Genomic DNA, 23,594 nt, shown 5'->3' on the forward strand with positions numbered 1-23,594 from the left:
ATTGAAAGCAAATTGAACGGCTGCTCTGCTTCTCATTTTCCTTTGGAACGATCTGCTTATCCTGCATCTGTGTCTTGTTTACCTGCACTGTGTGTGTGTGTGTGTGTGTTAGTGTGTGTGTGTGTGTGTGTGCGTGTGTGTGTGTGTGAATATGCTGCAACAGATGGTCTGTAAACACACACCATCTTACTAAGGGCCCTATAGTGAGTCTCTTCTCACCACCACAAACCCTCACATGAACCTTTTGGGGATTCTGACTGGGGAAAACACTCTTCTCAAACTTTTAAGCAACTAATGCTACATATTTGAAAACTATTTTGAGGGAGAATATCCATTTTTGTTTGAGCTCATTTGGAGTTAAGAGCACTAAACCTGAGACCTTACCCCGCCTGCAACTATCTGTCATCTTGTGCTGTAGTCTATAAATACAGTTTTTAGTTGACAAGCGGATCTCATCTTGGGATACAATCAATAGAAAGGCTGGAGCAGGATCCCTGGAGGTTGTGTCGAAGTGCAGAGAGCAAGAAAAGCCATGAATAATTTAACCATTGTGTGTCGCACCATTTTTCTGTTAATAGTTACTCTCCTCTTCCCACACTAGATGAGGTGCATTAATATGAAATGCTTTAAGTTGTTCCTTGTTTGTGCGTTTCATGTTAATAAGGCTGAAATAGAGCTTTGGAAGTGTGGTTCTGTTGTCATGGTAATAACAGCGATGTCATTGCAACCAGATTGGATATGTGAATCAGGCCCTGACCCCATGCCCCAACCCATCCGGTGTCAAGTGTCAGCAGAGTGCGTGTGGCCATTATCCATAGCCTAACCAGGATAGCTGGGCCTGGACCTAATGGAATATCAATTTATGCCCTCAGATATAAACATTTACTTTGATGCATTACTACAGCTGAGTTAAAAGGGCAGTGAGTACATCCGAAATTACCACACATTTGATGTCATTAATGTGTTGGGTGTCAGGAGGTCAGACACGGCTCTGAGCTACGCCTTGTATGTTCAATCCTGTACATTTTTAATAAATTGGATATAAAAAAAATCTAGTTTAAGTCTAAAAAAACTCTCTCTCTCGCTCTCTTTCTCTCTCTCTGTGTGTGTGTGTGTGGATAGTCCTTTAGTCACTGCCTGAATGACTTTATACAATAAATATCCCTCTGTGTGTTGTGTGTTAGAGCTTTTGGCTACAGACATCCTGTGATTAAAGCGACAGCATCAGTAAACAAGTTGCACTGGAGTCAGTTTAAATGTATTTTCCTTCTCACATTTACATATTTTGTTGTCCGTCCAGAACACTGTTGGATGGCGTGATTCTGCATTAATCCTTGAAAGGAGAGTGAAATTTGGCTTCTGTATACTCATGTGCATTTTTATCTCCACCAAATATTTCAACAGGGGGAGACAGGGAGCGGATGACAGCCAACCATGAGACCTACCTTCTTATGGCCAGCACCCAGAATGACATGGAGGATTGGGTGAAAACCATCCGCAGGGTCATATGGGCACCCTTTGGTGGAGGTCAGTATACAGACAACATACTGTATGTTTGATTAATAAAACATAGGATTTTCTGTTGGATACAATATGATGATTTTTAAGATGTTAATGGCAAGGAAGTATAGATTTGTGTGGTCTGTTCAGTATAAATGTCAATATGTTTAAAATTCTTATGTAATTCATTATCAGTTGCAGATCTGTCTATCATTGCCCATAATGTATGTCCATTATTTGTTGGTTCATTATGTTGTAATTGTTCTCATTCACTTGTTTCTGACTTCCGTGGCATCGATGTGCTGATTACCGTGTCTCCCGCTGGGCTCCTGTGGCATGTTATTGACTGCGCTGGCCGACATTGGCCTGTATTGTGTGTGAGCGGGGCACAAGTCCAGCGTTTGTGACTGGACAGGCAATGCGGGACAGTTCTCAGTGGTACGGTGAATAGATGAGGCTGAGTTGGCCCCTCTGTTTTCAGTGCAGGGAGTTTGATGTCTATTGCAGTTGACTGCTTTTCAAAAGGACGAGTCATTTGTCAAAGATGCCACAAGAAAGGTGGCTCCATACTGGAGTGGAGCAGAGCTCTCTCTGTCACACACACACACACACACACACACACACACACACAAGCATGCATAACACACACACAAAGCCTCATATTCCAGCCCTTCCCTTTGACATACTGCAGTAGCGGCAGAGACAGACTGAGAGCCTATTGGCTAGTCAATGCCCCTGAGGTGTGATTAAAAATCCGGGGCCCTGTTCAATTGCTGGAGACTGATAGACAGGGAGGGAGCTCTCAATACTCAGCCCCTGTGTTTGACCTAGAATGGTATCAGAGCTTGGAGGAGCCCCTATAGTGTTGCTGTCATGTTCTGCTGAACACTGTCTGAGATGTTGAATTAATTGTTGACCAGCTTGGACTAACAGTTGGACAAGGGAGAGTCTGAAATCAGATCCCTGAGAGAAATGTGCAGCTGTGGCCTTTCCATCTGGATCTTTGGAGATATTACTGATGGTAATATGCAATTGTTCACTTGTGATTTGGGAAAGCCTTTCACTTATTTGTGGTTTGTAATTAGCGCTTGTGTTATGATTTGTGCTTTTGTAACTGTTATTTTGGATTAATGGCATATAGAATATACAGAAGATAATTTAATTGCTGTTCTTGAAATTGAAACTTGACAGCGCAGCATATATTTTAAGCTTTTTATTTATCATAATCCATATCCTCTTCAGCTCATATGTGAAAATATCTATTTTATCTGTTGCTCTCTAACCGTTTTGCGTTCTTTTTTACATGGGTCTGGTGAAGTGACAAACAGTAGCTTAGCATCCCACCAGCCCAACTCTGAATTCAGAAACTATGTTTTTTTATATATATTGTACTAATTATTAATGTCTTTGGTCATTTCACAAGTTTTATATGAAGACAGTGTTTTCAGGTTAGATTGTCAGGTTAGATTAGATTTAGTCACAAGCATCATAGAAGATTCCAAAATATAGCATGTTTTGTCAACTAATTGAAGATTTAATAATAAAAAACAACAACTCAAATGTTTATGAATTAAGATATGAATCAAGACACTCTATTTATTATTACGGCGTGTCCCTGGATGCTCTCTACTTGGTGTCACAGTCTGTGTAAAGGAGGATGAAGTTCCTCATGATCCTCTAATACACCACCTGCCCTCGGGATCAAAGGTCTCCAGACCAGACATGTCCTCTATCATTACCCCTCAAATCAGCATGGACACAAGCCTGAAAGACTAGAAAAGTTATTTTTGTCCATCAAGGCGCACCGTACAGGTGTTGAGTTACTGTGCTGGTCAAGGGACATTGGATAAACAGTCATCACCTGTATTCCACATTCTGCCTCTGTGCTCCGAACTCCCCATCAGCTCAACTTTCTTTTAGTATATATTGTGTCTGACAGCTAGGAAAGGTTCTTTTTTTTCTGTTTATTATGTCTGTATTTGGATTTTATGAAAAATTGAGTTGGCAGTCTACTCTCCCTCAGTAATTTTTCTTTAATCAGACAGTTGGAAGGAGAGTAGAGGAGAAAGCAGTGGTGGGATTCGATCTAGACTAGCAGGAGCACATGTGTGGTTTCAGAGGAGCAGCTGTAACTACTCAACTATCTTGGGGCACATTAGGATATTTTTCATTTCAACATTTTAAATGTTCCTTTCTGAGTATGAATATCAGTCTGAGAGGCTCCGTGCACCTGTCAATAATTATTTCATGCATGATAGCATAATATAATTTTCCCTAGAATTTTTTTCTCACCCACAGCCACTGAGCTTCACCATAGCTATTTAAGAACAAAACCATGTCCCAGGCAAAGTCTAGTCTTTTGTGTCATTTACCTTATGTAATATCTGCCTGCATTACCAGACTGTCAAATATTTACCAATTATGGCTGACATTTCTTATACAATGTCTTCACAGTTTTTGCGGTGAAATATAAATATTTATTCCAATACAAACTCCAATCTAATTTCTATTCCAATGTAATAGTAGTAATACGCTGAGAGCCTTATGGCCGGCTTGAGGTTTGTCCTGTGAAACGGTTGAACGCTGTGTGGAGCTCTCCTCCGGCAGAGAGGAATGGAGAGATCAGGTCATAACAAAATGCCTCAGGTCAGTGAGCTGCTTCCTATATCTCCACCTGATCCTCTCTTTCCCTCTTTTTCTATCCTTCTTTCATCCCTCTATCTGTTTTTTCTCTCCCCTATCTTCTCTCCTTCTATCTGCTGTCCTTCCAAACATCCCTTGGTGCAGAAAGACTCTGTTAGTGCATGTGCATGTTACTCCCATAAGACCCCAGGGGTCAATGTATAATCTAAGACTCCCTGTAACACAGATGAGTCTGTTTTTGTTTCATGGTTATTGATTATTAACTCATACTTCAGTAAGACACAAGTTAACAGCAGCATAACATCACGTGTTTGAGGAACATCCGCCTCAACACACTGCAGAACTAGAGCCGAGGACGGATAGAGGGAGGAGAGGAGAGAGACGGACACTCCTTGCCTTTGGATGTCTGAACTAATGAAGGAGAGGGAAAAGGTCACCAGGACTGTTTTGTCTGGGTTTCTCTGTGGGTTGGGGGGGAGTGAGTGTGTGTTGTGTGTGTGTGTGTGTGTGTGTGTGTGTGTGTGTGTGGCAGCGAGCCCGGGTAGCTGACAGAACCTGAGAGTGTTGAAGGAACCTGTTGATTGCTTGTGGTGTGAGGTGTCGCTCTTACGTTAGAGGAGGAGAAAGGTGGAGACACCATGTGGCAGTGGGAACAGTAAACATGCATATACACACACACACACACATGCACACACACAAACACACACACACACATTTTAAGCTAGTCCACACATGCAGAGTTACATGTGACCCAGGAAAACATTCCTAGACTCATGACCAGAACGTCTAGAGGGATGACCTCGTTTTCATTCAGTCACACTCCTTTTTCTCATTTGTGTTTGCTCTGCTGGACCTCGGCTTATATCTGTTTGTCACTCTGATCCCCCTGGGACTTGGAAAATGGATACAAAGTTTTAGATATTTCTTGGGAAGTCGTGACTGTTTGCTATTTTTCTGATTTTGGGTCTCTGTGAGGATTGCAGAGGAAAAGCCCCTAAAGCCTGGCTGAGCAGTGGGATGTAACTGACCCAGAGGAGAGAGAAAACAACACAAGCTCCACTGTGAATTGCTTGGTGTCTTCTTTTCCAATACAAGTTAATCAAATGTTTTCTTTTCTGAGAGATGGAAATGGAAGACAGTTTGACTGACCTGCTGTCAGACTGATGCATCTGTTTTATTTCTGCATTGTTTCTTTGATTATGCCACAACTACCAGGCATAACTTTAATGACTGAAGTTGGTTTTTGCAAGATGCTAGAATACACACACTTGAAGTTTTGCACCTCTGGTGCCCTGTCTTATCACACTCTAATTAATAGACGTTTCTACCGGAAAATTAGAAGATGTGTCGGTTTCAAGAGGGGTGAGTGTAGCACACCATCATTTGCAGTAGTGAGTGAGCAGACATATATCATTATAACCACTTAACCAGTCTATTGAAAGTGTATTGGTGCATGAAGCTCCTGACTTATTAGTGGTGTTGAACAAGGGGGGTCAGGCACGTGATAGAATGAGTGTTTTTTTGTTTTTGTTTACATCTGTTTACTACAAAAGCCACATTCTGAATCAGTATGATGCATCAGTGTACTTTTATGAAAGTATTACTGTAAGCTGCAATTCCAAAGAGTGTTCAAATAAGTAACTAATAATACAAGTTTCTCTTTTTTTAATCATTTGCCAAATCAGTGCTAAAAAAATCTCTCTGTGTCAAATGCTAAAAGCATAAGGAGCCTGGTAAGCTCAATCCAATTCAGTCACTGTTCGGCACCTTATCGCACCACGTGTGTGTATGTGTGTGAGTAGCCTCTGTCTGTATCTGGAGACCGGAAAAGTATGCGGATCCAAATCTCTCAGGAAGGCTGGCCTTAATCCCCTCTTGTATTGCGTCCACATGAGACCCCTGCAAATGGGAATCAGTCTCTTTCTACTGCGCCTGACACAGACAAAAGGCCAGAGGTACTCAGCAGGAAGTTAGAGATTTGATCATCAGACTAAGGCTTTGTGGGTTTACATATTCTTTAGTTGACTGGACTGTCTAGCCAACCTTATCACAGATCAAGAGAAAAACTTTTTGGTATTACGCCAATCAATTTAGCCTCTGTCTTTGATGTGTGTGAGGCTGCAGACGCTTTTGTAATTCTTTGAAAAATGCTCTTTTTATTTGGGGATAAGATGGGAGGGAGGGTTAATGGTGTTGGTGCAGGATATCATTACAATATTCATATTTCAAGCTGTAAATGGAGAACCAAATTATCTGTGTTAAAAAACATTATTGAACCTCAATATAAAGATATTGCTCTAAGCTGTGCTCCCTTTGATGTGTTGAACTCACTCACTGCACCCTGTGGTTACTGGCTTAGTCTCTTTTTAAATTTGTAAAAATGCTCTATTGAAAGCACACTTTTAAAAATTGAAATTGAAATTGGTTGTTGCATTGCCATGGTTTGATAATACACCTTTTTTTTTTACATCATCCTTCATTGTTAAACATTGTGATTTGTGTTTCAGGGATCTTTGGTCAGAAACTGGAGGAGACTGTACGGTATGAGCGCCGGTTTGGGAACAAGCTTGCCCCTATGCTGGTGGAGCAGTGTGTGGATTTCATTCGGCAGTGGGGCCTGCGGGAGGAGGGCCTGTTCAGGCTGCCAGGGCAGGCCAACCTGGTCAAAGAGCTGCAGGATGCCTTCGACTGTGGAGAGAAACCCTCCTTTGACTGGTAAGAAAACACGTGGAGGCTCGGGCTGGTTGGGTTTCCTTAATGCATTTTAACATTGATCTGTTCAAAGATTGTTGAGTGGTTGAGTCCTCCACCTCTGGAGCCACATGTGCGCTCCTGCCGGCCGAGGATCAACTCCCACCACAGTTTTCTCACCTTGCAACTATCCCAGTGTCTAATTAAAGAATAAAAATCGTATGCAATAATAGTAATAGTAATTAACAGTAGAGTAATAGTAGAGTGAGTGAGTGTACTGCTTTAAAAAAGGACAACTGGGAAAACTCAGCTGTGGACATAATTTGTTTAACAATACCAACATTTTATGAAGATTTAACACTGAAAATATTTTCCCACAGAGCATTGATGCAGTGTTAAAATATTGTTTGCACATTTAGTAACTTACTTTGAAAAAATAGATATTAACAAAAAGTTAATAAAAAAAGGAGTAGTAGTAGAAATTGCCCCTGTGAAAATAAACAGGAAAAGTTTTTGACCTACTTCCTGTCTGAACAAGATAGATGAATAAGTGATCTTTAGTGTCATTTAAAATAAATAATTGCCACATACTCTTTGATTATTAAACAAAAATGGCTATGTTCTCCATTTCATTTGAGATTTTCATGCATTTGCTTGGTGTTACTGTCTTTGGTGACCACATACATTTAAAATGATTTAGAAATCATTAAGCTCTAATTTTTTAGAAATTGATTTCATTGGAGTTCATAAGATAACAGACCCTAGCAGAGATTATATTACATAGTGTAAATCTTAGTCCATATGTATGCAAACCGTATTCCACAGCTTAATCCTAGATACTTTTTAATTTCATGTAGACACTGTTTAATTGTCAAGGCACATTGGGCCTCATTCACAAAACTTTTCTGAAATTCTTCTTACTTTTGTTCTTGATAAAAATGCCTATGAAAAACCAACGTGGGATTCATGAAACGTGCAGCTCCTGATTTTGTGTTGTGCCCTCAGGTGTATCTGGTGATGAATATCAATTGTTTGTAAATTGGAGTGCCTGTAGATATTGATTAGCATAGGTAGACGCCCTGGAAACCCCATAAAAGACCTGCTGACTTAAGGGCTGTGTAAAAATAGAAAGCACCAAAGGAAAGGTGCAGAAACCACGGCGAGGAGAACCAAGAAGAAAAACTTCAATTTCTGAAATAGACATGTTGTTGTCGGGAGTGAGTGAAAAAAGAAATATAACACTAGTTTTATAAGTGTTCTACAAATAAAGGATATATGTACATAGTGTATTTTGTGTTGTTATTGTATTATTATTATTCAATTTAATACAGGTATGGCAAGATGCTTTGACATAATGATCTTATATAAGTAGAAAAAAATTACATTGATTTTTGAGCCGCGTTACTGGACAGTGGAACAAACAGAACATTTTTCGTCATCCACACTGAAAATAGCTGTATAATTTGACTACATTAATTTTGCTCATGTGTCACAGCTGGTGTAAAACAAATGTCTGTTTCACAGCTCTCTCTGAGTGAGCATGTTTTTCCAACTGCTCTTTTATAGTGTTAATGTAGCTAGTGTTCCCTTTTTAATTCAGCAGCTGTGCTGCACTTCTGTGGCTGAAAACACCATTATCCAGGTGCTAACTGGCAGATAGTTATGTCTAGCCTTCACCACACTGAGTTGTAACAACTGGGAACTGGTAGTCCTTTGGTGAGTCAAACCTGACAAAGAAACACAGGCATAGTTACTCTTCTGAAACTCTTGAGTAGAGAAAAAACAGTAGAGAGTAGAGAAGAGAACAACTTGAAAGTTTCTTGATCCCAGTGTAAGCAGCACTACATATGTGTCCCTGAACTGCATTAGTAAAGTACCAAACACATGTCAAATACATAGCTGATTCATAGCAGTGCATGATGCAAGACTCAGTTTGGTAGTGTGGAATATGTAATGAGCAAGGTGCATAAAGATGCTGGCCTTAAAATTATATCAGTTGGTTGTTCAAGGTTTTTCTCCAGTGAAAACCCATTTGATGGTTACATGGGTGCCCAATTTACCAATACCTGTCATGCAAATGAGGTCGGCACAATACTGGCACTATACTGGGCTTTGAGTATGCGCGAAACATGACAGTAATAATGGGTTGATATTTTTGTGCAATTATATCCCCTTCAACTTCATCCTGCTCCTTCCCACCCACGTCTTTGCTCTCTTCAGTGCAATGCAATGTTGCAGAGCATCCAGCACACAAGAGCAGTCTAATTTGGCATAGGTTGAGAAGTTAAGAAGGATTTAAGAAGTTAAGAAGGCTGTCCAAGGTGAAATTAACACTGGATCAGTAAAACACAGAGAGGGTTTTTTTTTTTTTATTATTAATCTTATATTTTAATCTTATATATATCTTTTATATATATTTTTTTTTTTTTAACAACTGACACGCCTTAAAATACAGATTATTCAGGTTAAAAGTCAAAATGTCTGGTTCTTCCACATGGACAATTCTTGTGTGCCCAGTTAATAAGTCCAAATTTTCAGTTTTTCAATCAGTCATCAGATAGACCATTTTCAAACCAGGAAGCCGCCATCTGTACACACCTACTGTAGGTTCAAGTCCACTACCAAAACAAATGCGTTCTCTCACTTTGTTTCTTTGGATTATCTCTTTTTTGTGACTTCAGAACAGCTTGTCCTAGAGTGAAGATAATCAGGCAGATGCGTTATTATTGGGAAACGCTGACAGCTGACAGAGAGACATGTAGACTCCGCTGTGCACTGCAGGAAGCTGCGGCTGCTCCGTATACGGCAGACAGATGTGCTGTGATGTGACACCTTCATCCATAACTCAGGATGACAGAGAGGCACATGAGTGATGAAATCCTAACCTGCCACCTCCAACCTTCTCCCTCTCCCCCCTCTGCTCTGCCCGACTCCCTCCCTCCTCCACCCCATCTACCGATCCCACCGTCACCTCTGACGGCCATAAATTAAACCTGTACGGGATTGTCGGGATCCAGGCAATACATCAACATCCCGGCCCTGCCTAGAAACACAGAGCGCAGGATCACATTTACTCTATCATGTCAGCTACACAGCGACACATCTCTGCCCTCCTCCTTCTCATTTAACCTTCTCTACTCACACCTCTCCCACTGATTTAAGAGCAGGTTAGGTTCTCACTGATTTATGGCGAGCCCCAAATTCAAGCGCTCCATCTTCTCTGTCCCTCAATCTACGTACGGTATATTTCCCCTCTCTTTCCATCCGTCTCCTACTCCTCCCACAGGAATCCCCGCAGTGATTTGTGTTTGTTGCCTCCATGTCCCGTTGCCGTAATTAATTCTAATCTCAACTCGCCTCAACGCCTTTCTTTCTGCCTCTGTCTCCCTTCCTCGACAGCAACACAGATGTCCACACAGTAGCGTCTCTACTGAAGCTCTATCTCAGAGAGCTGCCAGAGCCTGTCATCCCTTTCTCCAAGTATGAGGAGTTCCTGGCCTGCACCAAGCTCCTCAGCAAGGACGACGGAGTGGTAAGAGAAGAGTAGAATTTGTTTGAAATCTGGGATGGGGTATTTGGTGAGAGTTCATTCATGGTTCATTTATTTAATGTTTTGTATCACTCTCACATGTCAATGTCCTTACAACCCCTACTGTGCCATACAAGGGTCTGGGCCGCATACATAAATTAGATGCCTTGTGGATAAAAGATCAAGAATGCATAAAGTATGATTGAAATGTTTTTGAAGTTAGATTGATATGTCAACAGAAGAAAGGCAATGCTCAAAAGCTCTCACTTCAGTCTTCCAAAGTCCTGTTCCACGGCCTAAAGCTGGTCTCTCAGTGCCCAGTCATCCATACCCTGCCCTACTGTTCCCAGTACAATGACTTTGTTGTGCACTGTCTGTACTTCTAGCATCCAAATTGGATTTCTCTCACACCATAAGGCACGCTTCACAGGGGACCACTCCTCTGCTTCCCCACAGTGTCTCCCAAACCGCTTTCCTGTCATTCTCACTTCAGAAAACACTTCTGTGTCTTCACAGCACAGAGGCACCTGTGTGTGTGTCCGTGTGTGTGTGTGTGTGTGTGTGTGTGTGTGTGTGTGTACACGTATGCACACACGTGTCTGTGTGTGCATGCATGTGTGTGGGTGTATGCATCTGTAAATATCCCTTAACACGGAAGTATGGCTCAGAGCTGTTCTGCCTCTTAAACCTCCTGGGACTTAAGTTTGTCCTCAGGACTCAAGTTATTTTAGAATAAACACAGTCAGAGTTTTGACTGTGTTTATTCTAAAATAACTTTAGTCCTGAGGACTGAGCCACCAGGGAATTGAGCTGGAGAACGAGCACAACAACTAGAATTTACAATATTAAAAAAAATTAATTACTCTGTATGTCTTGAACATTGTTTTCCACTGGATAAGTGTATTGCTTGTAAGTGACCCCATGAGATCACTTTGGATTCACTGCTGACTAGGACCAGTCTGCCTTTCATATGGTAAATCAGTAATAAATAATAAGTATAGGCCTACAACATATCACAGAAACAACTGGAAATTCTTTAGTGCTCATCCTTTTTTTATTATTTCCTAAACAGAAAAAAAATGGGCTCAAAGCTACCACAAAGGAAAGTACTGTGCTTAGATTCCAGTCTTTTTAAAATATACATTTAAAACTAAAATTTATAGTTTAATTTAAAAAGGATCCATTTATGATTAAGATAGGTGAAGTGATGCTCTTAATTTTGCAACGTTGCAAGTTTCTGCAAATATTGTGAGGAATGATAGAACTTGCATTAATTATTGCAGTCACAAAATCAGTAATTCCTGGAGGAACTGGTAAATGAAATGGTTCAAGGGAACTAGGCCAGGGATCCAAGATCAGTGCTCCTATTCTTACAGGCATGACAAATACCTCCCAGCAGTTTTTTGTTATCGATTGCTGATTAATATGTAGATACAGAAAGAGATCTGGTTAGACACAGGCCCATATTGATCATAAGGTAAATGGACCAGATGTGGTGTTTATTATAGTGCGTTGTGTTTAAGTGTGACATTCACACTTATGGTGTGAAAAGTGAAAGGTACTTAGGGTGAAAGGTGATGATGAATTTTGTAATCCATTTATCTTGTTCTGTATTTGTTCTGATGTTCTGATGTGCAATTTATGTTACCTGAAATGTTTGTACTCCATCTGTAGGGTATGAAGGAGTTGAGAAGACTTGTGGAAAGCCTACCTCCAGTCAACTACAACCTTCTCAAGTACATCTGCAGGTATACTAATTGCCTCTATCAGCGGATAACATTTAAAATTGTGACTTTTATCCAACAATGAAAAGTGAACTAACATCTTTTCCTATTTCCCAGATTTCTAGATGAAGTCCAGTCATATTCAGGAGTGAATAAAATGAGCGTCCAGAACTTGGCCACAGTCTTTGGGCCTAATATCTTGAGGCCGAAGGTTGAGGACCCGGTAGCCATTATGGAAGGTCAGTATTCAAGGGACTCAAACACCTTAAGTCCACACTACTTTTGTCCAAAGTTTGTGCTATGGTGCATCACAGGTCTTATGGGATTATATTAAATGCTGAGCTGAGCTGAAATGAACAGCTAAATATTTACAGTTGATGTTGTGTGCACTCATGTTGTCAGGTACAGTTCTGGTCCAGCAGCTCATGGCTGTTTTGATTGGCCGCCACGATGTGCTATTCCCCAGAGATGAGGACAGCCCCATGGCACTGGAGCTTGTCAACAACAACAACATTGAGTCACCACGGCGGCAAGCCACCACAACTACCTCTGCCATCACCATGGTGTCAGTGGGCCAAAACCAGAACGCAGAGAACAACAACACACAGACGGTCCGGCAGTGTGTTTGGGAGGCACCGGAATCTCCCTCGCACCGCCAACACGTAGACAACAGTGGCTCTCCGCGATCAGCCAGCCCTCGTAATGGTCTCATAGGACGCTTCGACCTCACCCGCAGTCCGCCGCTGACTGTGAAAAAGAACCCAGCCTTCAGTAAAGGCAGTGGAATTGTTACAAATGGCTCCTTCAGCTCCTCCTCACCCTCCTTGGACCCCAATCAAGAAAAGAGCCAGACTTTGCCCGGAGGCGGGAGCTTGCAGGCACGTCGCAGTGGGACACTCAAAGGCTCAGGCACAAAAATGGGCACTAGTGGCGTGGCGGGTGGAAGCAGCACTGGAGGGAACGGGAGTGGAGTTGTGCGTATGGGCATTTCCAGCACTGACGTGGTCAATGGGAGTCTGAACAGCCGCAATGGTCTTTGGGTACCAAATGGCTGCGTCACGTTACGGGACAACAACAAAACACGAGATTGCCTCAGTGGGGATCAAACGTCCAGTCAGAACCGTCTATCCACGTATGACAATGTCCAGTTAAACCAGCAGAACCTCCAGCAGCAGAACCAGACAGCCACCACATGTCTAAGCAGCTGTGAAGACAAGCAGAGCGTGGACAGCGCCACCTGGTCCACCTCCTCCTGCGAGATCTCCCTCCCAGACAACTCCACCTCTTGTCGCTCCTCCACCACGACCTGCCCAGAGCAGGACTTCTACGGAGGTCACTATGAAGACCTGGATGGACCGGCCCAAGATAACGAGCCTTCCCGGTCTGTTGGAGGAGGAGAGGGGGAGGGGAGAAACAGCAACGGAGAAGGAGGTGGAGATGGAGGAGGGAGGAGCAGTCGAGGCACCAGCAGTAGTGATAATAGTGATGGCTTCCCCGTCGCTAACGGGCCCGGCAGCCACAGCGCTCTCCACAGCTTGGTGGCCAGCCTCAAACAGGAGATGCACAAGCAGAAGACCGAGTATGAGGCCAGGATAAAGAGGTAGAGTTCCTATCTGTAAACCATTATATTTTACCATTAGGATAAAGTTGCTAAAGATAAATTGTTAAGAGTTAAAACGACAGTAGCAGTGTAATTGTGCCTTTCTATAGTGGCTAGCAATGACTTTGCATCAACCCAAACAGCTTTAGTTCCATCCATTGCCGAGGCACAAACTTGATCACAATGATCACTTAAATGACCACCAAATTGCATCTACATTTTCTCAATTTTCTCATGCACACTTTCTTAATTATTGTGATTATAATGTCTTGTGTCAAATACTTGCTTAGAAATTGAAGAAAAAAAATCCAGATATTCCCAGAAAATCGTCTGGTTTGGGACCAGCAGAAGCTGGTCCCAAACCAGACACCATACTAATTCCCCCATGTGAACCACTCTAACGGTAACTCTTCCTCTAATGATGACAGTGGTCAAAGTTTTAAAAACATGGAATACCAATGCACACACAAATTGAAAACCCGTGATGCTGTCTTACATGCATCAAAATGCGCTTTTGAACAGTTTTGCAGTCAGTGTGAGTTGCAAGATAAGCATAATCCAGTACTATGACACTGACAAATGAATAGGCTGAAACAGTAAACAGGCCTTTATTTAAGTAGATAGGCAAATATGGATCCGAATCAGAATTTATTTAATCACCAAGTACAAAAAGCAGAAAAATTGTATGTTCCAGCTCTGAGGCACACAGGCTTATGCAGACCTTGTGAGCAGTGCAAAAGTCTACAAAGACCACTGGGATAAATACCAAATATCATGGCATTGAATAGTGATAGTAGTAATGTTTACAGACAGTTCTTTTGGATGGTGTGGAGCAGTCCAGATATTATGGGAGTTTACAGGGGTTCGTCTCAAGAGAGCTTTCAGTACGTTGACGGCTCTCTAGTAACAGATCATTTTGTGTCCGGCCCTGTGCAGTGTCATGTCCTTTGTAATTTAGCATCTCGTACCATTAGGTGGCTATTGTCTTGTCATACCATATCTTTGTATGCATTTACCAGAGGGAAACTTTTAATGTATTTGTTCTATTATATATTTTGTGGCTTTTTTCCAAGGTTGTAAATGTAGCACTGTGCTATATCTACAGAACAATCCACCATTTGAAGTGGACAGTCTAAATTTCAATGCCTTTGGATCACCATTGGTTGCTTATTCATTAAGTAACCACTTTATTTTCTTTACTAAGAAATTCTCAGGCTATCATAGTTACAAACAAAAATGTGGCCCTTTTTCATTTGCTTTGTCATTACAAACTAGTCTCAGCTGAGCTATTGCCTATTCCACTGACCCTGACAGCTCTGTGCTGTCCTTTCTCCTAATCCTCTCTCGACCTCCTTCATAGCTTGGAGCAGCGAAACCTGGAGCTGGAGACTGAAATGGTGAGCCTCCATGAGGAGCTGGACCAGGAGAGGAAGAAGTACACCATGGTGGAAATCAAGCTGCGCAATGCTGAGCGTGCCAAGGATGACGCTGAACGGCGAAATCAGATGCTGCAGAAGGAGATGGAGCAGTTCTTCTCCACCTTTAGTGACCTCACTGCCGCTGGCACCACAACAACCACAACCACTGACCCCCGCCGGCCGGATCGTAACAACACCATCTGGATACAGTGAAGGAAGGCGGGGAATGTGGGCTCTTACGCTTTTATAAAATTCTAGGGAAGACTGGAAATGATTTATTATATAATCTGAACATGACGGGGGGGGGTCCAAACAGGTTTTGGCTTCTGATTGTAGAGGGCAGGCTGGGAGGCCATGTTGAGAGGGATTATGGCATCAGTGAGTTTAAAAAATGGGAAGTGTAGGGTTAGTACAAGCCACCTGTACAACTGTGGACATCACCTGAGGTGAACATGATGAACAATGCCATTGATTGACATTGTCTGTAAATGCAGCATTATTTTAACAGCTCAACTACCATTGCATAGACTCTCCAACCTACTCAGAAACTGTTGGGATTTTGAAAACACTGACAGACCACACCAAAACTCTTTCCATCTTTATTCACCTTTGTAATCCAACCAAATATATAAACAACTTATTGTTCCATGTAATTCTGTATCTGCTTGTGTACATAGAGGGAAGCAATGCTGACAAAAAAAAAACAAGGTGACATATGTATGTAAAGAGAAATTAAAGTAAAGTAATATTTTAATGTTTATCTGATATTTAAACAAAGCTATCAATGTGTGATATTTTGATTTTTTATCAAGGGTTTTCCTTGCACTTACATGTTTGTTTAGTTTCAGCCAGGTGGCACCGAATGTTCTATCAGTTAGCGTGTGCCATTTGAATTGGTGAATATACTGTATATGTGTCTATGCTTCTGTGCTGTTACATTCACCCCATGACCAAAAAAAGAGCCTGTACTGTAAATATTTTATAGATAATTGTAGACACTACTTCTTAGTCTGCACTGTGGCTTTAAGCATATTGAGATGGATGTGGAATGGATTAAGTCGATATCGGAGAATGTTTTGTAGCTTGTAAACTAAATTCCAAGACTTGCAAGTTGGGTCATCGTGATAAATCCCCTATAAACTATTAATTCCTGTCATGAATTCAAAATTGTGGTCAGATGACAGCATATTCTCCCCATTAAGAGCTCTATAGCTGTTGTCATTCTGTGAATGCTCTTGGGAAGTCCAGAGTTTTCCCAATTTGTGTAATAGAAAACAATCAGTGTCGGAGCTGTAATGGGATGCCAGCTCTGAGACTCTCCCTGGTCGTCCTCTGACGATAGACCCACTTGTCACAAGTACCTGGTGTTATTGTTATCCTCGCTTTGCACAGAAGAACAAGCTGTAGGTGCAAAGTACCGACACAGTTTTGTGTTTGTGTATCATTACTGTGAACCAAAGGAGTGAAATCATTGGGTGTGTCAAGATGTAATGAGGACATTGACAGCCTGGTACCTAGATTCAGCAGGAAGGGGTGTGCGCATGACGGTGCATGCATTTCAGAGTCTATGAGGGTCAGCGGAAAATAAGTGAATGTCTATAAAGTGAGTGTTGATGAGTCTATTTATGTAGCTATAAACCAACTTGTCTACACATGATGTGGATGTGTTAATGGGTACAACAGAGGACACATCTCAGTCTGGACATGGGGCTGGACTTTTGTCACAACATATTCATGCGTGCACACACACACACACGTGCATACTCACACTCCTAGTCGCACAGGCCCGCTGCTGGCTACTTTTCCTGTGGAGACCAGGACCCATTTAAGCCTGCTGCCAGTCTTTGCAGGACCTCTGGAATGTGCAGACCGATGAAAAAAGTGCCTGAACAACTGAAGGAGGGAGGGGAGCCCGGGCTTCTCATTTTGCACCCTTCACCAGGAAATAATAGGCTTAAGCCAAGCTGACAGTGTCAACTCGTTCTGTGAATTCCACACTGAGGAGCAGAGTATGGACAGAAGGGAGAGGCAGAAGAGACGATTGGGGCAGTGGAATATTTTCATGACATGATACTTGACACACAAAGAACTTCAAATAACTGTCTGAATTATTATGAATAAAAGTGCATTTTCATGTGAGTGTCCCTTTGCTATTGACATTTTGAGTGTGCTTGGTCAATGTCTTTCAAGGTTGCAACATTCTTGCATTTAACAGGTCATGGAGCAGACACACAATTTGGTCAACACTACATTCACACAATTCATGAGCAGAGTATGTGTGCATTTATTATTGGGGATAATACCCAAGATGATAAAAATCTGCTAGACAAATAATGAGTTAGAGAAACATCTCATGTTCTGTGTGACAGAATTTTTGTTACTGTAAACTGAAAAGATACTCAAAAGCTTAAGAGTATTCCCAAAAATATTTCACTGCCTGATATAATGCACATGAACTGTTGTGCATAGAAGGTGTAATGGTATGAGGTCCAAGGATCTATTTTGACTGGAGGAGAGAGGCAGCCAGTTACAACAATGCAGCTAATTGAACATAACACTTTAGTGGGAAAGGTCAATGCACTTCCTTTCATCCTGCACCACCAGGCTACCTTTTTCAACCGTTCAGCCTGACAACCTGTTAATGGATGCCAGCCTTTGGATTGGCTGTCCAGAACAACAGAGAGGGCCTGGAACTGGATTAGAGTCTCTGGTGCCAGTAACAGTAGGTGGGAACTCACTGTCACTGTGGCAGATTGGGCAGATGGACAGATGGTTCCTATTGGCGCCAAAGAAGGCCAGCAACAAATAATAATATGGGTGCATACAATAACATGTTCAAATAACCATCACTCCAAGAAACAAACACAAAGCACACTGATTTCCAAGGTCAAAGGTTTTGTTTATTTTCAATCACATACATATACTATTTTTTACATACACAGTTCCTTTAAAATGTTGAGTGTTTACAGTAACAGCTTTCAGTAATTTTATTTTTTGAACCATTTCTTTTTCTTTTGCATTTGTTTTATTCGACTTTATTTGAAACGCTATAGCCTGAAGCTTTGAGATCAGCGTGAAACAGATACATTTTTCAACCTGACAATGTCAACAGAATGATTCATTAAAACAGCACGGAGTAAAAGAAAGGAGAGAAGAAATAATAAAAGAATTAAAGAATAACACCACCTGATTCAGATGAGCTATACAGGGTTTCATCAATTTAGAGTTCCACATTTCAGTTCACATTTAAGACTCTAAACACTTACTATATCAGCATCACCTGGCCCTTGCAGTAGCCTGCCTCCCTGTCTGAGTGCAATAAATTGTTTATTGCATTGTTGTATTGTTGTTGACATTTTACAATATGACTTTCATCAGGAGTGAACAAAAAAAGTGAAAATCAATAAGCTGGGGATCACAAGCACTGAAATGAGTCCAAATATTTTATGTTGGCACAGCTGAGTACAAGATGTATCTGCTAACTTGTGACATTTAATCAATATTTCTTATTGGCAATATTACTGTGGCTGAGTGACATAGTCAGCCCTCTTCCGTTTACAAATGAATGGCTAACACTTGAATTTGACTAATCCTGAATCCATAAGGGATTAGCTTAGGTCCCTCATGAAAAAAAAAATAGGAGCTAAGATTGGGGATTTGACACAATTCTAATTCTAAGGTTAATATGACTGAACATGAATACACACCTGTCCTATCTCCAAACACGCTACTGTACTGACACGCATCAAAACCTCTCCATCAACATCCTTGAAAGCGATGACACTAAAGTCACGCTCCTGTACGGCAAGAAAATCTGAGGACATTTATGATAAAATAACTGCCTTTTGTCAAGATGCCAGATCATGTCATCCAATTCAACCATATAGACAGTTTGTGAGGAGTGCTGGTTTCTTTGAAGTCATACACACACACACTGATGACAAAGCAGAGCAGCATTGACGTGTGTAATTAGCAAAACCGTACATTTCTACATTCAGTGCTGACACCCCAGCTGCTTCTGTATTAGAATCATCTAGACTTCAGGCGTTTGGAATAAAATAGGACTAGAGAGCACCTTTTTATTAAAAACAGAATTGTCTTAAGGGACCACAAGATCAAAAGTTCACATTCAGAAAAAGAAAAGGAAGAACATAAGCAAAAAACATGTTTCAGCTTTTGTACTCAGTGACCAGAACACGTGACAGAACTCGCTCAAAAGTTCTTCACTCTCTGGTAAAAATTAATTTAGTCGGTATGGTTAAAAATGCCCTGTAGAAAAACTGCAACAGTACTTTGAGAATCTGCGGTGTAGGAGCCCACTCGCACACTAAACCCAGTGGTAAGAAATCCAGTTGATCATTTTCAAACGATACAAAGAAGTGAAAGCTCCACCCTGTTTTGAAAGAATGCCCTGGCCAGACCCTGAACAGAAAGCCAAGCTAACCCTAGCTTATGCTGGAGACGCCACCCTCAGCTAACCCTCTTAGCTCTGTGAAGGTAAGTCTTTGTGTGTTTCACTGTACACAAGCCACAGGCAAAAAAGAGTGTTAACAAAGTGACTATTCAAAGTTATATCTATCATTTTTTTGGGGGGGTGGGGTGGGATTATGATCCATTGTATGTACAGCAACAGGGTGCATTAGGCAGAGTCCATGCAAGAAGAGAACCACTGAGCTGCTGCAGCTGGTTTGGAAATCACAGAGATGTAATAGGACTGTCAGAAAGTGAACTACAAATGACACGTTAAGAAACAAGCACATGAAAGGTCCACCTGAGCAGCCCTGTCTACCAGGCCTCTTCAAGACTGTGAGAAGAACGCCTCCAACTGCGGACGTCACAATATCCTTTACAGGTTTTAGTACCTTTATTATAAATCACTGAGCGTACGAGCCATGCCATCTATGTCCACAAATTGTAAATAGGGTGATATTCAACAGGCAAAATTACAGAAATAATTGTAAATGGTGTTTTGATTACAGTTTGAAATAAACACAGATGCTCCCCAGTTATGGATAGTGTAATATTCCTTGTGAATATGCCCTCTGTCTAGAAACCTGATTTTTGTATCTTGTCAGTCACCTGATTGTCAAGTGATAAAACACAAGTAGGTCACAAACAAACCATCAAATAGGTAATCCAACTTATTATGCAAACTATGCATATTAATGAATTTATTTTCCATCCACCAGCAGAGATAGTTGAGGACTATTAATTGTTATTAGAACGGTAAAGGATTTCCTCTTTAAAACAGGCACTGTACTTCATACAAATATAACAGCTTTTAAACTAAACTCTCAATTATTCTCTGCCCGTAAAAGCATTGAAACACACCTGGGTGAAAACACAAAATACAGCAGTGCAAACCAAAAAAAATGTGAATGAATTCTTTCATTCCTTTATATAAATGTAAGGACACTGATCAAAAACCAGGTACAAACGGTACCAAAAAAAATAAAAAATTGGTAGGAGTGCATCTTACGTGGTGGTTTCTATCTGACAACAAGGCTGGTGCATGTAAAAGAAGGTTTTAATAACACCTCAACATCATTGCGCATTCAACAATGCAACCAAACGATGCTGTGGTGGATGATGAGAGTGCAGTATCTGTTGAATGGAAGGGACAGGAGCCTTGGGTCTGGGTGCAAGTATGTGCATCTGAGGACAATTAAATTAGGTGAGGACACTCTATCCTGAGACAGACTAAAGCTGGGCCCAGCTCTCCTCGGATTCCTCTCCGCTAAACAGAAATCATCCCAATAGATTTAAAAACATTGAATCAAGTAAAGGTTAAGTTTAACTAGACACATTCCTTTGAGTGGAGTGAGAAGAAGTGTGCGCCTCTGGCCAAGGGAGAGGAGATTGGAGAGACAGCATAAAATACAAACCAGATACAGTGCTGCTATCAGATTGTGATCCCTAATGACACCTCCGCTCACTAACCCATCACCCTGCCTCGCAGACAATGGGCTCCATCAACACCTCACGCTTCAATACCAGCACTAAAATCAAATATAGCCACAAGCGGCCATGAGCAGAGTCCAGGCCCATGGGCCAAACACACACAGATGCCTGAGATATCGCAATTAGCAAAATTGCCAATTTGTCCTCACAACAACATTATAGAGTGCGACCATAAGTGATCTGACACACTGTGGAACTCCTTCACAAATATGTACATGAAGTTTGATTTGCTCGCACATTAAATGTTTAGGTATGTGCGTCTTTGCTGTCAACTTCATTTGCCGAATGGTTACATGTGTCAAAATTCTGTGGATAGCCATGATGTAGGCAGTTGAAATATGCTGTGTGTAAAATTTGGAGGAGATTCAACTTTGCAGGAGTAATATATAATAAAAAAAAAAGTTATTTTGAGGTTGGCCTGATGGTGGCGATATGGAGCACAACCATGTGTGGTCTGACACTCATTGGGGTCCATCCCAAACATTTATGTAATAACGTAATAGCTGTAAATCTAGGAAGTCCAAATATGCTGTGTGCAAAAGTTTATGGAAATTTGTTAAACTTTGCAGGAGAAATAGCAAAAAAAAAGGTGGAAATAAAATCAGTATGTGCAATGAATTTGTTTTGAACCAAGAAGAAAAAAAAAACAAAGTTTCTACGCCATACAGTTCAAGAGTTATTGGCTAAAACATACATTTGCTTGTTACAGCGCCACCATCTGGCCAATCAGTGCATTCTTTTTTTGTCTGAGTGGGGGAGATCTGAAACTCTGGGACTCACGGTCTCTGAGCTCCAGATCGTTTTAAGGCAGAAAAAGAAGAAGCGGAAGAAAGAAAAAAAAAAACAGTAGGGTTCCAGTACCTGCAGTGCATGGACCCATAATTAAATCTGTTTCAAAAACTGCATCATTCCAAAAAGGCACTTGCCATATTCAGGTTCCATCTACCAAAATAAATAAATCAATAAATAAATCTCCCAGCTAAGAAATCATCTACTCAACATAACTGGCTGTTAGGTAGTCTGTATATCCAATTCCCTTTTTATTAACAAAAACATGGCATGAGTAGTGAAATGACGTACATGAATTTACTTTAGAACAAAACAATACATTACTACGAGGTTAACACTCACCACCCTGCCTTTAAACTACCTACAGTACCACTTGGATCTCTCGCTAAAACCCTTCTATGTTTCAGACAGTCATATAAATAAGAAGAGTCTCCTTCTGGTGACACCACAGTGACTCAGAAACTGACCAACCTCCTGTGCCTATGAGGGGGTGATGGGGCACACAATGACATGCAGGGCTGTTGGCCAGCCCGTGGAGTGGTGGAGGGATGTGGAGGGATAGATCATACAAACACATACTGCTAGTGGGAATAAAAGGGCCGTTACACGCAAATCGGACTTTTCAAGACCCTCAAAGGTAATCTTGTGAAGTCTGACAAAAATCCAAATCACTTTCAATTGAGTGTACTGACCCTTTAAGTCCCGAGCTCAGCCCTGACATTTACTTCGCTGAATGTCTCTATATGGCCTTGCCTATGGTTCGCACACACACACATACACACACACACACACACACGCACACACACACACACACACACACACGACCAGACCCCCCCATGTCTGGAGTTGAGTTAGTTTACATTGTATATAAACAAAAGTCTCTATACAGACTCATTTTAGCATACAGTGAGATTAGCATCATTTTATCTAATCATGCAGGACTATAGCTACAGGCAGGGGCAACTTAGGTGGAAAGCGGCGATGTGGCAAGGTGCGCTAGTCAGAGAACTCCCAGTGTACTGGCCGTCAGTCCCACTCTGCGTGCCCCTCAGCTGTACAGAATTACATTATTTACAAGTAGGACAGGGAGCACTGCTCTGGACGAGAGCAAATACATATCCCTGCAGAATAATCACATAAAAACACACAAATCTGGCAACCTCACATTGGGGATGTGTCGGGTGGGGATGAGTATGGGGGGTGTCTAAGACCAAGCCTAGAGGTTAAAATACAGCAGTGTCATCACATAAGGTTTGGATGGGGTAGGGGAGAAAGGGAATGGAAGTTTACATTGCACAGTCGTGAACGAAATGGCAGCCCACCTTGCCACATTGATTGACGCATAGATGCTTGTGTAAGGAATTGGGAGACCAGCAGCCAGTCAATATACACTTTACAGAAAGACGCCAGTCTAAGCATTTGGTCATTTTTTTGGATGCCATATACAAGGGAGGTGGGGGAAATATAAGCAAAGCAACTAGAAGTTCATAAACATATATCTCAGCTCATTTATTTCAGCTTAAATACCATTGTTGTTTTTCAATGAAAATGCGCAGGCTTTAGATTTCGTCATTTCAGATTTAGTAAATCTATGTTTCCATAAGTCATGTTTTTGTTCTTAATATATTCATTTTGATCTTTTTTGTATTTTCAGTTGGTCATTTTTGGTGGGGCGAGGTGATTTCCTAAGGGGTTCTTCACCTTCGGAAGAACATGGGGTTGCGCAGGCAGGCGGCTAG

The 23,594-nt window shown here is 41.4% G+C and overlaps 1 protein-coding gene across 1 annotated transcript in view; it reads left to right on the forward strand.

Moving 5' to 3' along the window:
* The window catches only part of arhgap24 (Rho GTPase activating protein 24), an 81,584-nt gene extending 65,702 nt beyond the window's left edge, over window positions 1-15,882 (forward strand). Inside the window, exons 4-10 of the mRNA XM_071901033.2 lie at window positions 1,405-1,527; window positions 6,651-6,858; window positions 10,234-10,366; window positions 12,038-12,111; window positions 12,205-12,326; window positions 12,490-13,687; window positions 15,048-15,882. Coding sequence (XP_071757134.1) covers window positions 1,405-1,527; window positions 6,651-6,858; window positions 10,234-10,366; window positions 12,038-12,111; window positions 12,205-12,326; window positions 12,490-13,687; window positions 15,048-15,318 — 2,129 coding nt within the window. The 3' untranslated portion in view covers window positions 15,319-15,882. The remainder of the gene's footprint in view (window positions 1-1,404; window positions 1,528-6,650; window positions 6,859-10,233; window positions 10,367-12,037; window positions 12,112-12,204; window positions 12,327-12,489; window positions 13,688-15,047) is intronic.
* Window positions 15,883-23,594: the final 7,712 nt, after the last annotated feature.

The sequence above is a fragment of the Centroberyx gerrardi genome, chromosome 2, assembly GCF_048128805.1.
Source record: "Centroberyx gerrardi isolate f3 chromosome 2, fCenGer3.hap1.cur.20231027, whole genome shotgun sequence".
NCBI lineage: Eukaryota > Metazoa > Chordata > Actinopteri > Beryciformes > Berycidae > Centroberyx > Centroberyx gerrardi.